Source organism: Leucopleurus acutus, assembly GCF_964270905.1.
Source record: "Leucopleurus acutus genome assembly, chromosome: 10".
In the NCBI taxonomy this organism is placed as follows: Eukaryota; Metazoa; Chordata; class Mammalia; order Artiodactyla; family Delphinidae; genus Leucopleurus; species Leucopleurus acutus.
In genome coordinates, this window is record NC_139153.1 from 79602258 (window position 1) to 79620752 (window position 18495).

An 18495-nucleotide genomic window follows, 5' to 3' on the forward strand; every position below is an offset into this window, starting at 1 on the left:
GCATTCTGTGAAAGTACTACAATATATTTACCTATTCTGTCACCAATGGACTTTTGGGTAATTCCCAGGTTTTGCTACTACAAACATGTATGGAATTTTCTCTAGGGTATATACCTCTAAGAAAATTGTCTACTCATAGGGTAGGTGCAAGTTCAACCTTACAAGACAGTGTCATGTTGTTTCCAAAGTGGTTGTGTCATTTCACGTTCCTACCACCTATATTTATGACTTCCCAGTAACCCACATAATTGTCAGCACTTGGGATTATCAGACTCTTAATTTTGGCCAGTCCAGTGAGTATACAACAGCATCTCATTGTGGCCTTATTTTGAATTTTCATCATTACTTTTTAGGTTGAGCAAGTTTTTATATGTTTAGTAACAACGTATTTTCCCTTCTATGAAATTCCCATTTCTGTCATTTGCCTTTTTTTCTATTGGAATGCTTGTCTTTTCCTTATTGATTTGTGAGTTTTATATTCTGGGTACTAATCCTACAGAGGTTATATGCTTACTAATACCTTCTCCAGATTTGTGGCTAGACTTTTCATTCTCTTTATGGGATCTCTTGATTAACAGAAGTTCTTGATTCTCATAGAGTTATGACTATTAACATCTCATAAAGAAGAATAGCAATGATTTGAAGCCCTCTGACCCTGAGACCATTTCTTTCCAGGTCATGAGACACGATGTAAAAAGCATCACCAAGCCAGACTGGCAATAACCTTTAACAGGAGGATGAACAAATCTCTACATGAGATGGTTTGGGAGCATCTCTGCCTGAAAACCTTAATAAAATAGAAAAGAAAAATTTCCTCTAGCCTTCTACCTCTGCAGCTAGCTTGTTCATGCAAGCACGTAACACATGTTATCAAGGGCTATGAGCTTGAAGCTAAGAGGCCTGCCTACATCACAGGGCTGCATGCAGCAAGGGATAAGACAAGTACATGAGAGGGTTTGCCGTTATTCAATCACACACAAATAGTATTATTATTGCTGGTATATTCCAAAGCACCTAACACATAGTAGGTTCTGTGACTGTGTTCCCAAAGAATTACAGCAATTAAAATGTCTGGAAAGTAAGAGTCTTGTATGGATAGAGGAAACATGAGAACTTTCCAGTTAGTAAGCCCTGGGGCAAATAAAAACAGGCTTAACACCTATAAAATACTGAACTCATTATGGGTGATTAGGTGGATGCAAATTGACAAAGTGGATTATGAAAAGTGCCCAGCGTTGGGGATCAGAATCCATGGATTTTACTCAAGGTTCTGCCACAAAGTAGCTGTGCGACCTTAATCACTTTAGCTTTTCATGCCTCATGGAAAAGTCAAAGTTTCCATGAAGAAGTCATGTGGTATAACTCAAGATATAAATGCAGGAAACCAAAAGATCAAAGATCTTGCTGATTTTAAACAAATACAGAGTATTAGACTGACAAGATGCTTTAGCAACCTATCATATGAAGAAAGAAAATTCTTCTTTTGTTAGAAGTACAATTTGGGGGAAAAGTAAAGATGATGACCCCAAAAGCAGCAACAGGACATTTTTTTTTAAACGGACATTTTTAGAACTCTACATTTCTTAACTTTTATTGAAGTATAGTTGATTTACAATATTATGTTAGTTTCAGGTGTGCAGCATAGTGACTGCATATTTTTACAGATTATACTCAAGAAGCTCAGAAGAGAAATACTAAAATGTTTACTTGCTGTAAAGTTTCTGATACAGTAGGTCCCAAGGATTCGCACTGTTAACAAAATCCCAGGTGCTGCTACTGTTGCTGCTCCGGTAATAATATTTTTTCAGTAATTCTCAATAATAATATCATTGAGAAGCACTGTGTTAGAAGGACTGAATTATTCAGCTTTCCCAAGGGCTGCCAGCTGATTAAGGTTGAAAAAAGTAGAGTGGGGAGCATTAGTAGGTAAAAGGATAGATTTCCCTGAGACAGGCAACTGTGAAACACTTGTATGGGTCGCTGCTGTGGAAGTGCCCGCTAAAAAATCTTTTAAAATATAACAGATTCTTAACTAAATTGGTTCTGTGCAATCCTATCTGAAAGTAGGGGAATTATTTAGTGGTTTTTAATAATTTATGAGACACACTCCTTTGACAATTCGATGTACACTGTAGACCTACTTCCTACAAAAAAAAATACACAATCATATTCTCAAAATGTCTTATCCAATTTCAGGGATACACAGAATCCCCAACTCCCATCCTGGATCTTAAGTAAGAAACCAGTGGAGTGACAAAGGATTAATCACCAAAATACACAAGCAGCTCATGCAGCTCAATATCAAAAAAACAAACAACCCAATCCAAAAATGGGCACAAGACCTAAACAGACATTTCTCCAAAGAAGATATACAGACTGCCAACAAACACATGAAAGAATGCTCAACATCATTAATCATTAGAGAAATGCAAATCAAAACTACAATGAGGTATCACCTCACACCAGTTAGAATGGTCATCATCAAAAAATCTAGAAACAATAAATGCTGGAGAGGGTGTGGAGAAAAGGGAACGCTCTTGCACTGCTGGAGGAATGTAAATTGATACATCCACTATGGAGAACAGCATGGAGGTTCCTTAAAAAACTACAAATAGAACTACCATATGACCCAGCAATCCCACTACTGGACATATACCCTGAAAAAACCATAATTCAAAAAGAGTCATGTACCACAATGTTCATTGCAGCACTATTTACAATAGCTAGGACATGGAAGCAACCTAAATGCCCACTGATAGATGAATGGATAAAGAAGATGTGGCACATGTATACAACGGAATATTACTCAGCCATAAAAAGAAACAAAATTGAGTTATTTGTAGTGAGGTGGATGGATCTAGAGTCTGTCATACAGAGTGAAGTAAGTCAGAAGAGAAAAACAAATACCGTATGCTAACACATATATATGGAATCTTAAAAAAAAAAAACGGTTCTGACAAACCTAGAGGCAGGACAGGAATAAAGACGCAGACATAGAGAATGGACTTGTGGACACGGGGAGGGGGAAGTATAAGCTGGGACAAAGTGAGAGAGTGACATGGACATATATACACTACCAAATGTAAAACAGATAGCTAGTGGGAAGCAGCCGCATAGCACAGGGAGATCAGCTCCGTGCTTTGTGACCACCTAGAGGGGTAGGATAGGGAGGGTGGGAGGGAGATGCAAGAGGGAGGGGATATGGGGTATGTGTATACATATGGCTGATGCACTTTGTTGTGCAGCAGAAGCTAACACAACGTTGTAAAGCAATTATACTCCAATAAAGATGTTTAAAAAAAAAGAAACCAGTGGAGTTGGATTCTGCCAGTTCCTCTCCATCTTTATAGACACTACTTAAAAGTCTTTTAAAAGACTTTTTTTATTTTGAATTTTATTTCATTTATTTTTTTATACAGAAGGCTCTGATTAACTATTTTATACATATTAGTGTATTTATGTCAATTCCAATCTCCCAATTCTTTTTTAATGAAAGAGGAAAATAAATTATCCATTTTCCCAGAGTAAATGAGCGGCCCTTGTACAATCAATGAGTGTTTGCTGACACCTAGTGACAATGGTAAAAGTTACAGCGCCTCACTCATGTTTTCCTCTTCTAAAAATCAAGGAATTTTGAGAATTCTTTTTCTAAATTTAACCAAATCTTTTAAAATATAATAATTTATTTTATTCCTCTCCTATGAGTTATAAAACTCCCAATAACACAATTTACCTGACCCTGAAACTTCATTGGTTTTTAGTTTGTACTTCTGGTTGAAACTAGATGTCTTGAAATAATAGCAAAGAGTTGATTAATTTAAATAGTGTATACGTGAAAGCCCCCCGCCCCCTCCAAAAAAACTGTAGCAGTATTTGTTAAATATTAGGACCTAGAAATGGGGAGTCGGTTTTACGTTTCCACCATTTCCCAATTCCCGTATTTATTCTTTCATTGAACATTAATTTTGCACGTCCCCTAAGCCAGGACAGTTCTAGGCACAGGAGTTAGAACAGAGGAAGAAACAGACATATTAACTTCAACTTTCTACCATATCCTAAATTTCCTATTGTGGAATCTTAAGTAGAACAGATCTCTCATCTGTGATGTTCTGCTCATATACATGAGGTCATAGGACACTCGACTTCCACTATCGTAAGCAAGGATTCTTTCTCCTCTCCCCTCCTTTCCTCCTCCTCTCCTTCCTCCCAATCCCCACGGCCACCACCACCACTCCTCCTTCTGGTCTAAGACCATCCAATGTAACTGCCATCACAACAGTATTATCCACCATGGATTTTTGTCCAAGCTCAGAAGTGATGCTTTTATCACTGTAAATCTTTCACCAACATTCAAGTTGCAGACACAGAAATTAGGAATATAACTTAAAGCATTTTACAGAAAACATGAGTACAAATTATTTTTAAGTGCACAGGTATAAGATCTATGATTATGCAAACCAAATAACCACCTGGCTTAGCTGACCCTGTAGTGATAATAGTAATTTCATCCCTGAGACTTTTTTTTCCTGAAGCTCAGTGGGTTATAAGCATGTGTTGTGAGCCCCATCATAGAAATATCAAAGCTTTGCACCTTCCATTCTAAACCCTCCACCCCACAAAGACATGGCTTCCCGTGCCACAATTTATGTGATGGCTACAAAGCTTACAACAGTGAGAGATCGTGGTGTTTTACTGAGTAAGGGCTCAGGTAATTATCTGGACTTTACAGAATAAAAGGATAATGTTAATGTTGGCCTTTTTTTTCCTATAATAAGATTCAGGACCTGAGCACACTAATATGCAAGAGCTCTCCAGCAGAATGATCTAATCCCTTCACTAGGACCTCCAGAAGGCAGACATTTTCAGCAGCCCCACCTCAGAACAAGACAAGATTGTTTTCTCCACGATGCCCAGGCTGTCACTGAAACTAGTATTCACCACTCAGTACTACTTTCTCCATCTTTATACGACTGCCGTCAAGAACACAGACCCACTAGAGAATGGACTTGAGGATATGGGGAGGGGGAAGGGTAAGCTGTGACAAAGCGAGAGAGTGGCATGGTCATATATACACTACCAAACATAAGGTAGATAGCTAGTGGGAAGCAGCCGCATAGCACAGGGAGATCAGCTCGGTGCTCTGTGACCACCTAGGGGGTGGGATAGGGAGGGTGGGAGGGAGGGAGACGCAAGAGGGAAGAGATATGGGAACATATGTTTATGTATAACTGATTCACTTTGTTATAAAGCAGAAACTAACACACCACTGTAAAGCCATTATACTCCAATAAAGATGTTTAAAAAAAAAGAACATAGGTGATAAATGTTTTGCTGTCATCAACATGACAAAAGCTGTTATGACTCATCTTAACAGGTGGTCCCCAATTCTAACTACCATTTTAGATGGGGATCAGTGTATTTTTCCCCCTCAGGAACACATAGAAAAATTTAAAGTCAATACAGCATTAATTATCAAAAAAATGGAGTTAACCAAAGTATGTCATTTCCATATACACTCTTTAAAAAACGAATATGGCATTTTTCCTGACCATCCAGGGGCAGAACCAGGCAGCTGAAGGCAGACACTGTCGCGTTAGCCAAGACTTGGCAGGGAGCACCACACACGGCAGCTGAGATGTTCTCGGGAGAAAATCCTGCTCCAAACACATGCACGAGCCTTCCACCCAGGCAGCCTTTAAAGACAAAATGATGAGTTCACCATCATAGAGGCAAATCTTTCTTTACTCAGAATTCAAACCCATGCTTTCCTGCTCCCCTTCATTCTTTCTATGCCCTCCTGAGTCCACACACTGGCCTTAGATTCCCTGTTTTCTCAGTTTCTTCTCACTAAGCTCTGGCCTCCAAAGCCTGGAGCCCTTTTTCTGTCAAACCCCAATAATTCAACAACCTATAAAACGTGTAAAAATTCCTATGTAGAAAAATAATGCTTATTTATCGTTCTTAAACTTTTTATACAGAAGAGTATAAAGTGAAAGAAAAACTTCCCCTAACTACTTATCTCACTCCCCAGAAGTAGCCATGTATAGAATTTGTGAATTCTTCTTGAATTTTCTAAGCATATAGGTTTTTTTATACAAAGGGGTCATTCTATACATAATATTCTACAACTTTTTTAAAAAATTAGAAGTGTAGCATAAACATTTTTCCAAGTCTATATATACAGATCTAGCTCATCATTTTTATTTTTTGTTTATTTATTTTTTTTGCAGTACGCGGGCCTCTCACTGTTGTGGCCTCTCCCGTTGCGGAGCACAGGCTCCAGACGCACAGGCTCAGCGGCCATGGCTCACGGGCCCAGCTGCTCCGCGGCATGTGGGATCTTCCCGGACCGGGGCACAAACCCGTGTCCCCTGCATCAACAGGCGGACTCTCAACCACTGTGCCACCAGGGAAGCCCCCTAGCTCATCATTTTAATAGCCACTTAGAATTCCATCATATGATTATTCCATAATTTATTGAGCAATCTTCCTATTGATTGGTAGTTCCATAATTTCTCCTTTTGCTGCAATTAAGGATGGTGCAATGAACTATATACACTTATATGAGTAAAACTGGTGCAACTTCTTAGAAGTGGAATTGCTAGGTCAAAGGAAAAGTAAATTTTTAATTTTGACGAATACTGCCAAATTTCTCTCCAAAATAATGTTGCCCCAGTTTATACTCCTACTTGCTGTGTAAGAAGAGTGCCTGTCTGATGGGTAAAATCATGTCAGTTCTTAACAGACAACATGTTTTGCTTCAGTCTGAAAATCAATAAAGGAAAATGTCAGCTGACATCTGAAAATGTCAGATGTGCAGAGACCTCTAGTCTACATTGAGATAGAGGTCTAGTTTCTCCTGCCTTCAATGTCAAATCTAGGTGGTATTTACACAGCTACCTGACAAACTTTTTGCTTGGGTGCATTCTTACCCCTCCTCTCTCACCATAAAAGTCATGGATTCCTAGAGAGTTGAAAGGGGAACAAGGGAGCATCCAGCCCCAAACCCTTTATCAAATAAGAAATCTGAGGCTTAAAAAAGTTACCCAGCTAAGATAGTGACAGACTCAGGACCAATAAAATCGTACTGTGCAATTGGCTTATTATTGGTGGAGTATGAATTCATCTGTGAAATAGTACAAAATGATAAAAATTAATCATATTTAATAAGTTTAAAACAATTCAAATTGGCAGATAGGTTTAAAAATAAATGAAGGCATTTATGTTCTACTTAAATGATCAAATTATGAGCTCTTACAAATGGTATTACTTAAAGCACAAATTAAAGCGGGTTAATGTATCAAATTAAAATACAATCAAACACTTAGAGAATATGCACAATCTCCTCGATAAAAAACAAGGCCTCATAAATGGAGCATGACAAAGTTTTAGGAGGAAGCTGGGGCTGTAAGAGGAAAACCGGCTTCTCTCTCCTTCTGTCATTCAGACTGACGTTGATTTCCTACCTCACAGAGTAGGGACAGGAGCTACTGATCCACTTATATAAAGAAAGCTCTTCTGCCTCATCTGCCTGACTTACCGAAGTTCTCGGTCACTGCTGTAACGGTCACTCTGGATGTGAACACCAGGATAGATGAGGCCCACCCTCTCAGGTGGTCATAACCTCTGACTTGGTACTCCCCGACAGGAAGGGATGGGACCACACACTGGAGAAGGGTACGGTTGCCAGAGACACCCACACAGGGGAACATCCCAATAAAAATGTCAACGTTCGCAGCTCCTGAGATCCCGGCCACCGAAAACGTTAAGACGTCATCAGTCTGAGAAACTGAGAGCAATTCGGGGGTGAAGGCGTCGCTGTAGCCAATGACGCCCACCTGGTAAGAAAGTCCATCTACCTCTATGACCAGGGCAACGGAGCCATTCCCTGCAGGAACAGCGCACTGGATGAGCTCAGAGCTGAGGTTCACAGTCAGGCAGGCCTGCTGGCCAATGTAGACTAAAGTGGAGTTCCGTCCCCTCAGGGCTGTACCCTCCAAGGTCAAGAGGCTTCCACCATGGAGGCTGAAATTCTTGGGGAAATAATGAAACACTTGAGGCAAAATGTGGAAGTGTCTGTAAACGTGACCAGAGCAAGCATACCCATATCTCGTATGAAGAACCGACAGGTAGTGGGGTCCTGGGGCCAAGCCACTGATACAGCACGCCACGTGGGTTGTATTAAAGGAAGTCACAGTGCAAGGAAGGCGATCATCCACAAACACCATTGGTTCATCAGCCGCAGTACCTAACCTCTGACCCCTAATCAGCACTGTGGTCAGAGACCCACTGATGCTTGTGGTCCAGGCGTCCATGACAGGAGTTGTCTCTTCACACAAGAAAAGAGTGCAATTCCCCTGACAGGCGCTGGGCAGCCCATTAACCAGGACAGTAACATTCAGGGTGAAGGAAGCGCCAGGCAAGGGGTTACCCGCCGGGGTAATCTGACAGAGGACCGCCTGGTCCCCCAAACTCAAAATCACACAAGTGAAAGGACCTGAAATGTCAACCTGAACTGACCTCCTGCTGGAATTGAGAGCCAAGCCCCTCACCGTGAGTACTGTCCCTCCACAAGTGGACCCAAGTGTTGGGGAAACGGCTGTTATCTGAGGCAACACCACAAATTGCTGGGGCACCGCAGACATGTCAGCAAACCCCATCTGCCTCTGACGTACTTGGAGAGGATAGATGCCCGCCTCCAAACTGTGAAGAGGAAAAGCGCACCCAGACAGGCTTGTGTTGCTACTGGGAGACTGGGTCTCAACATCACAGCTCAAGTTCCCCAGAAGGACCTCTGAGTTGGAGAGATTCTGCCCTTCCACGTAGAGCCTCAGGCTGTGATTTGTGATTTCTCCTCGCGTGGCTGTGACCACCGGGGTTGCTGCCATTTCATATGTGAAGATGAAGCCCTTCCCCACCAGGCTTGGCAAAGGTTGGTGGGGGGAGGGCTGGCTGCCAGCCCAGACCTCCACAGGGGCTGGGGCACCAGGCGGCAGGGGGGCTGGCGGGGTCTCACACCAGACGTTCGTCTCCGTTGAGTTCACAATGTCACAGGACCGATTGCCCACGAGCACCCAAACCAAAGCTGGGTCCCTGCTGAACCCTCTTCCTGAGATGCTGAGGATGGTTCCACCTAAAGCACAAATATTGAGAATAAAACTGAAAAGCTGATATTTCAGAACTAGGAACTCACAGCCCCTACGTGAGCCCCAGCAGGACCAAGTAAAAGGTGGGGTAAGTGTTAGTGAAAGTATCTCACCTCACCCATCAATGTTGATGTGTGATCATTTTGGCAGGAGTCAGATGCGCTAAATTTCACATGATAGTAAAACAATATAAATTGTCCTATAAGAGGAATGTTTATACTATTTAAGACAAAATTTCCAAGTATGTTTATAGATCCTTAGAAACCTCCATCAACTTGGACACTAATGAAAAATCAAATTTCTTGAAGTGCTCTTGTCATCTGCTATATTATCTCAGCATGCCAGTCTATACGATTCTACAAATTATTATGTAGAAGGAGGATATGTATATTTCATATACATATGTATACAACATATACATAATGAAAAATCAAATTCTTTAGTCTTCTTGTCATCTGTTGTATTATCTGCCCTAATATTCCGTATTATTCTCTGTTATTACGTAGTATATATGTATATTGTTCTATATATATTAAACTTACTAATGAAAAATCTAATTTGTTGAAGTCTTCTACTTATCTTCTATATTATTCTATGTAATATTCCAGTATTCCATATATTATGTAGTCGTGTGTGTGTGTATATGACATATCAAGAAGAACTGAAACATTGAAGCATGCTTGTAATTTTGCTGCTGTACTCATAGACATCGTCTCACTTTCTAGTTGAGGCACAATCAAATCCCATCTTCAGGACAGGGATGGGGGCAATGTACCCCTTATCATTACCAAATCAGTGGTATAGCCAAGCAGCTTTAAAAAGGATTATACTATGTTCAAGAAGGAGAATGTACCTACTGTATAGCACAGGGAACTACTCAATACTCTGCAATGGCCTATATGGGAAAAGAATCTTAAAAAGAGTGGATATATGTATGTGTATAACTAATTCACTTTGAGATACACCTGAAACTAACACAACACTGTAAATCAACTATACCCCAATCAAAAAAATTTTTTAAAGGATAATGTGTTATTTCATCCACTATCACAATGATTATCACAGGCAAATACATAGCTTTCAGTTTTTTCTGAAAATGAGTAGTTTTCTAGATTTCTCTACTTGTCCTGTCCTGACATCTCCCATGTTGACATTTGTGTTTCTGACTCTGTCTCGTCCTTCATCTACATCCCTAGAGCAAGCGAAGACATCAAAGACTCATGCATCTTGCCCTTGCACATGCAGTATCAAAACGGCTAACTCAGGAAGCTCTCCTCTCGTTTACTACTGTTGTTTTTTTAACCAAAATATAGTTTATCTACAATATTGTGTTCATTTCTGATGTACAGCAAAGTGATTCGGTGATATGTACTCGAGATGCGCCACTTTTTAGATGTTTCAGCCTCCTTCCATTAGGAAAAAAGAAAACCAGGCACATCTCCTTTAAGGAATTAAAAATTCTTTAATTTCCTGAACTCACTGGGCTAAGGGATTCTGAGTTTTCACACCTTCCAAAGTACATCACTCAGTTCCCAGTGCAGGGGAAAGCACCTCTCCCTGCAGCCCCTTCTCTGGTCTCACCAGGAACAAACTCTGAATATCCAGGGAGTAGACTTGCTGAATAAATAATACCAGTCAGGTCAAAGCCACTCACCCAGAACGGACCCACAGCAAGGCTGGATGCTGAAGACTTCTGTGATGTACTGGATGTGAAGATCCACACTATAGAAAATGGGGAGATGGTCATGAAATAACTGAGAGTCAGAAAAAAAAGAGAAAAGAAGGCACGAGACAGCCGAGATGTATGTATTGGGGGGAGAAGAAGAAAGAAAGGGGGCTGTGATGGAGAGCACAGGTGAGGGGCACAGTCCACCAGAGAAGGAAGGAAACGTGAAGAAGAGAAGCTAAGTGGGATATTTTCCTGCTCCAATATCAAGTGGGCACATCAGCCTCATAGAGTTTAGCTACTTTCTGGAATGAAGCAAGGGAACTTCTGGAGAAATACTGGGCAGGGGGACTTCAGGGTAAAGAGGACTGAGCACGGCTTGTGCAGTAATTGAAGCCATTTATTCAAAGCCCAAGACACTGTTATTATTAAAGGTCTTAGTGAAATCACAATCTCTTATTAAGCGCAGACTCTTCCTCCTTACATAGAGATGCCCATCCCATCTCACCCCAACCCAACTGAGAGACATGACATCTTAGTTCCAGAAAGTTCTCCTTTCCCCAACTAGTAAGCCAAAAACTGGTCTTGAGAGTGAACTGTCCTGTAGGGTCTCCAAGATTTGTTCAAATTTTAGGGTTCTCATATGTTTATCCCTTAACTTCAGAAGAAGAAGAAAAAATAAAGACCTAACTCAAAACTAGAATTCCTCAACTGAATCGCTAGACCATCAACAGACTTAAAATGAATGGCAAGGGTCCACCTCACCCTTGTGCATGAATGTGGGCCCCATTGATGGAGACTGAGATTCCATGGAGCCCAGCAGGCAGCGGGGGCAGCACCACCTCCAGGCCCTGAGCTGCCTGCGCTCGGACCCGAGCTCTGGTGTCCCCAATGTGGACTTGGGCATCCAAATCCGTGTGGTTCATTGGCAGCACCATTCCAATGGAAAGGGTCTCACCTCCTGTGTTGAAAAGAATCCATTAGCCCCTGTGAAGTGGATTTGTGGTCTCAACCGTTTATTCAATTCTAAGATTAGCTTTTGAGATTAAACACGTGGTTAGCCCTGTGCATAATACTCTGATTAAGAGTTTTAATGCCGGGAATTCCCTGGCAGTCCAGTGGTTAGGACTTGGCACTTTCACTGCTGGAACCAGGTTTGATCGTTGGTCAGGGAACTAAGATCCTGCAAGCCGTGCAGCGTGGCCAAAACAAATAAAAATAATTTGAAAAAGCTTTTAATGCCAACCTAATTTTTATCATGAAACTTACAACTCATTTAATAGAGCTACAGCCTATAACTTCAAGGGCATAGAAAGAAAAATTGTCAGGACAATTGTACACAAGAGGCATTAATTCATATCCATACAGAGGCAAATCAAGTAGCTATGATGGTCTTCATAACCAGAAAATAACACCCCATGTCCTTTTTGTAGCCTCTACTTTTCTGAAGATAGAAGTCTAAAGCTCTGTCTTGATTATGCGCCGAGCCCTGTAGCAATGCTATACATGAGCGCAGTCATTCGCAGTTACAGAGCCCTTTCACCCACATTATCCCATTTGACCCTCACACTGTCCTGATAACATATGCAGGGCAGTTAGCAGGACTGGCATTTTGCTTTTGAGGAAACTAAGGCTCAGTAGCCCAGGTCTCAGAGCTGATTAATGGAAATGTGAGGGCCTGAGTCCAGTCTTGTATCTCAATGCCTTTTTAGTTTATTAGCAACTCTACTAAAATGCCATGTATACTACGGACACTTCATTTTATCTCATATATGTATTGAGTATCAAGAGGAACAGATATGGCTATCAGATGTTAAATGAAGTTTTGCAGGGTATGTGAAGCAGATAGGCTCTAAAAGGTTATAGAAAATCTGCTTATTGGGGCTATATTTAAAACAATTAGGTGTGTGAATTTGAATTTGGCACTGGCGGACTTTTCAGCTAATGGATCCCAGCCTGCTGTGAAGAAGGAAACCACATGGGGCCAATGTAGAGAGGCCATCTTTGGCCCATTTATACAACACCCAGTATCTGGCAGAATAATGGTGCTCACTTCAATAAAGCATTTATTGAGTGCTACTCTGTGTTAGTTCCTGGGCTATGTACTTTTACCTATTGATACTTTATCTCCATTTTTCCCAATAACGTTGAAAGACTTATTCCTACCTAACAGTTGGAGAAGCTAAAGATAAAGGAAGTTAAGTATTGTGCCCAAGGAGTGGTTGAGCTGGAATTCATTCAGGTCGGGCGCTGACAGCAAAAATCACACTAATGGTCTCTCACATCAAATCCTTCCTCCTCCTTCCCTGCCCCTCTTCTTTTCTCTTTGATTTCATCTTGGCTCTACTGTCATCATCAGCATCAGCATCTCCTGGATGGAGATACGTAGCCCTCCAACTTTCAAAATAAACTTTCCCAACAGGGCACCACTCACTGTGGGTTTTATAACAAGTTCTTCTTTATTCTGCCTGTAGAAAGATCTCATTGCAAGTGTAAATCCTGCAAATAATGCATCATGTTGTATATATCAATAACATGATCTCCTTGGGCTCTTGGTCAATTGTCAAGCTAATCTGAGATGCCTTTGAGGCACTGATGCAATGTATTTATTCTTTTCATTATAGGTGGGAAATTTTATTAAGAGCCAAAATCACTGAAATCTGAATAGAACATGGAGCTCCCTCCTCCCTTTTCTACTTCGTTGGGAAGAATCTAAACCACTAAGGAATTTTACACACTTTGGTCGCCTCAGGCAGCAAATTCTTCTTCTGCACTATCTGAGCTGAATAATATTGAGAAGCTAAAGGACACCTCCCTTTATGTACTCTTGAGCAATGGAAAATGAAAATAGTACCAGAAAAATTGAGTCCAGGCTGTTTCTTTAGGAAATTTGATGGTCTTGTATAATAAACCCTTAGACATGTCTGCCATAAACTCTGTCAACTGGCACCCAATTAACCAGAACACAGTGCTACCTGCTACTTTTCCAAATCTATATGTTATGACATGATAATAAATTGTCATAATTCCATCCAGTCATATCATCTGAATCATCAAAGAAAGATTAAATCATTTCATGTAGTTGGATGCTAAATAATACACTCTTTATATATATGTCTCTCAAGGAACAAGTTAATCAGAATATACTATTTTCTAATCATATCAAATAACTGCTATAAAAGGACCTGCTGCCCCAAATGCTATTTTACAATAAACTGTAAGTGGCTGCGTGCCTGGAATCTGCAACCAGACTGCCTGAGTTCAAATCCCCACTCTGGTACTTACTACCAGGTTGTTACTACCAAGTAACATCTTAAACAAGTAACTTATTCTCTCTGTTCTTTAGTTTCCTAATCTGTAAACTGAGGCTAATAATTCTATAAATTAATGACAAAGATTAATGTCTACTATATGTCTGTGCTATTACTATTGGCACATAGTAGGTACACAATACATATTTACTGAATTTTTAACTTCTAATTCCCATGTCATTTTCAGGATAGAAATGGTCCCAATTTTACAGAGAGAAAAATAGATATAAGGAAATTTATTCAATGATGGCTAAGAGGACAAAATCAGTCTCCAGGTTTTCAGAAAAATAACTTCCATCCAAAATATAATACTATCTTCAATAAAATTAATAGGCCATTGTTTTGCCTTTTTATACAATCAGTGCTCTAAGCTGAAAAGATCCTACAGGATCAGGTAGTTTACCTGCTATGCTGCTTCTGTTTCTGCTGAGAGACACAATTACTGGATTTAAAGAGGAGACGTAAGTAAATGCCTTGGGAAGAACCACAGAATGGTCCCCTCTGATCACAGTCACATTCACTGTAGGTCCATCTTCCCCCTGAAAAATTAATTTTTAAAATCAAAACTCTGGGGACTCCCCTGGTGGTCCAGTGGTAAAGAATCCACCTTCCAATGCAGGGGACGCGGGTTCAATCCCTGGTCGGAGAACTAAGATCCCACATGCCGCGGCACAACTAAGCCCACGCGCCACAACTATTGAGCTCTTGCATCTCAACGAGAGAGCCCATGTGCTGCAAACTACAGAGCCCACTCACCCTGGAGCCCTTGCACCACAACTAAAGAGAGAAAACCCACATGCCACAACTAGAGAGAAGCCCGGGTGCCGCAACGAAGAGACCACACACCATAACAAAAGGTCCCACATGCCTCAACGAAGATCCCGTGTGCCACAACTAAGACCCGACACAGCCAAAAAATTAAGGAAAATAAATAGTTTTTAAAAAATAAAAACTCTGTAAATAAGACTGAGTTGAGCAAAGTCCATACAGAATTAGTTTAAAGGGTTAATTTCAAGAAAATTGTTTTTAAAGACTATATTTGCTACTTTGAAGTCTCTCTCTGTGCCTCTCTGTGTCTCTCTCTGTCTCTGTCTCTCTCACATGCACACACACTCACAGTGACAAGTGCTTAGAATAGGCAAGTGCAGCATCCAACAGATTAAAGAGTAAAGAAGAATGATTTGCAATTAACACACCAATTGGTTCTGCAAAAAAAATGCAATTTCAAATAAACATCTATATCTAGCTAAACTACCCATCAAGTGTGAGAGTACTTTGAGATATTTAAGTACTAAGAAAACTTCCCTCCCACATTTTCTTTCTTGGGGTATTTCTTAAGGCTATTATCTTATAAAATAAGCAATAACCAAAAAAAGAGAAAAAATACTCCAAGAAACAGTGAAGCTACTCAGGAGAGCAGTCAAGGGAAATACTAGGATGAAACGTATAGAATAAATCTAGAAAACACAAGTTAGATTGAAGCAGAAGAAGAGGGAGTTTCAAGAAAAAAGAGCAACTGATATAATGAAATATTTTTTAAGATAGAGGATTTTTATAATAAGGAAGACATGTAAAAAAAAAAACTCTAGGGACTTCCCTGGTGGCACGGTGGTTAAGAATCCGCCTGCCAATGCAGGGGACACAGGTTTGAGCCCTGGTCCAGGAAAATCCCACATGCCGCGGAGCAACTAAGCCCATACGCCACAGCTACTGAGCCCGCGTGCCACAACTACTAAGGCCCACACGCCTAGAGCCCGTGCTCCGCAACAAGAGAAGCCACCACAATGAGAAGCCCACACACCACAACGAAGAATAGCCCCCACTCACCGCAACTAAAGAAAGCCCACGCACAGCAACGAAGACCCAACACAGCCCCCAAAAAAACAAATAAATAAATTTATAAAGTAAAAAACTCTAAGAAAAAGACAAACTATAAAAAATATATATTGCCTGATTCTGTCAGTATCATTCAAATAGTTTAATAATGTAAATATGATTTATTGATTTAACCAACAAATGACACTGTAACTATATTCAAAGGAATTTAAAGTGGTGTTTCAGAAAGGGGGACTGAAGAATGGGGAAGTGGGTACGAGAGAGTATGATTGTCTTACTATTTTCTTTTGAACTTTGCATGTATTGCTTTGTTCAATTAAAAGTTGGCTTTCCTAATTTTTATTCTCTCTAGTAAAAGAAATTCAAACAGTACAAATTTTACCCATTAAAATAGTAAATATAGCTAAAGTGCTGATACTCAATGTTGGCCAAGGCACCAGAAATCAGACATCCACACAGCGATGGTGAGAGTATTATTTAAAAAGAGTTTCAGACAACTGGATATCCATGTCAAAAGCTTTGTATCTCTGTGCTGTTGTTGTTGGCACATAGTAAGTACACAGGAAATTTTGGAAATTATCTAAATGTCCAATAATGGGAAATATACAAATTATAACACAAACATATTAGAATTGCATGCAGTTTATATATAAAAGCTAACATTTCATAATATTTGAATAACTGGATGAGATAAAAATATGGGACCAGAGATCAAAGATTACTCTGAACCCTCTCTTCTTCCAGAGATCTTTATTGTTCAGCAGACAGCCTTCTTTGGGGGTCATGGATGTGCTAGGAATCTTGATGGCACTGAAGTGAACTCTGAATAGGAAGTTCAATTTCAGCTGTGAGCATGACTCTCACCCACAGCACCAGGGAAGGGTCTGGACCAAAAACTCTTATGCCATCTATGGGATAGCACCAGCTGAAGAGGGATGGGAAAGCTAAGGGACTTGTTTTTAAGAAAGAAGGGAAGCAGTAGGGACTAACTAGGAAGCTATTTCATAGGAAACAGACATTCGAGAGGATTCCAAGTTCCACCAGTCACATCCATGCCAGAAAACAAAATTGCTAATGAAAACAGCAATTTTGTAATTTAAGTTAACTTAAATTTGTAATTTAAGTTATTTGCTTACTTGAGAAAGAAGCGAGATTCTAAGATATATGTCTTGCAAACCAACACTCAGAGTGTGCACTAGGTAAATATATTTATTCTGTGGCACTAATACTCATTAAGAGTATGGACTGGGACTGCCTGGTTGTCTTCTTTTAAAAGAGATTAACTGATGCTAATTACAAGCCCCATTGGCGGGGTCAGCTTCCCAGTTCATAACAGAAGTGCTTCCATGTAAGCAACATAAGCATGCTCTCATGATGAAAACGTCATGTCAGTTAACTTAGTTCTAAGGAACGATTCACTGAGAACCTTACACTACACGTTAACAATGGTCACTCACTCAGAGAGGAAATGCCAAAAGATTCCACTTACCTTGGGTGGAACTTTGCATTGAATTCTTCGTGAATTGCTTGTGGTGACATTAATGGCACAAAACTGGGATCCAAATAAAACCAGGCTAACATCTTCCAAACTAGAGCCTCGGATGGTGGCCCAGAGCCCTCCTGTACAAAAGCAGCATTTTCAGATAGGACACACAGCCGTACAGACAGACAACAATTAATTATCCACAAGAGAAATAAATGAAATCAAAATATGAAACTCCTTAGTCAAAACACAAGGCATGTTCAAACTGAAGAAAAAGACTAAACTTAAAAATATAAACTACTAAATGAGATGGGAGATAACAGTGACTGAAGGGCAGAGAGAAGGAGATATTTAAGACTAAAACATAGAGATAAAACACAGACAAGGAACAGAGAAGTAGAGTATCAATAGATGGTCTCTGGAAACTGCTTCTGCTCCAGATTTCTGAACATCATCCCTGTCAATTCGATAAAACATACTCTCTTCCCAAGAAACCAGTATAAGAGAGCAAGTATAAGACAGTAGATAGAGCAGGGGGCCCAGAGTCAGGGCTACAGACTGCTCTACCACTTAGAGCAGGTCATTTGCATTATTGTCCCTGCGTTCACTGGTCCTCATCTCCCTCAACTTTTTCTTTTTTGGCCATGCCACTCGGCTTGCAGGATCTTAGCTCCCCAACCAGGGATTGAACCCGGCCCTCAGCAGTGAAAGCTCAGAGTCCAGGGAATTCCCACTCCCTCATCTTTAAATGACAGCCTTAACCCTTCCAGCTTTGTGATTCGATACCACACAGACTATGTTCTGGTCTCCATAATGATATAGAAGGGACTGTCATTGTCACCAAGTGCCGCCAGGATTTCTGTACTGACCACGGAGGAGGAGCAACCACAGAAACCCCCATCTCCTCACCACAAACGTCAGTAAGAGAAGGAATGGCACCAATCGCACTGATATCACGGCACACAATACCATTTGGAGGACCAGCCCTTGATCCAGCTGATGGACAGGAAGCCCACTTATTGTTGATCAGCAACGATTCTGGTCTGCCATCTT

At 40.6% G+C, this 18495-nt stretch overlaps 1 protein-coding gene across 1 annotated transcript in view; it reads right to left on the reverse strand.

Moving 5' to 3' along the window:
- Positions 1-18495, reverse strand: part of PKHD1 (PKHD1 ciliary IPT domain containing fibrocystin/polyductin) — a 433150-nt gene that overhangs the window by 355629 nt on the left and 59026 nt on the right. The window contains exons 29-34 of the mRNA XM_082848479.1: positions 17449-17579; positions 14527-14662; positions 11578-11773; positions 10801-10868; positions 7541-9133; positions 5550-5693 (exon numbers count right to left, since the gene is read on the reverse strand). Coding sequence (XP_082704605.1) covers positions 5550-5693; positions 7541-9133; positions 10801-10868; positions 11578-11773; positions 14527-14662; positions 17449-17579 — 2268 coding nt within the window. The remainder of the gene's footprint in view (positions 1-5549; positions 5694-7540; positions 9134-10800; positions 10869-11577; positions 11774-14526; positions 14663-17448; positions 17580-18495) is intronic.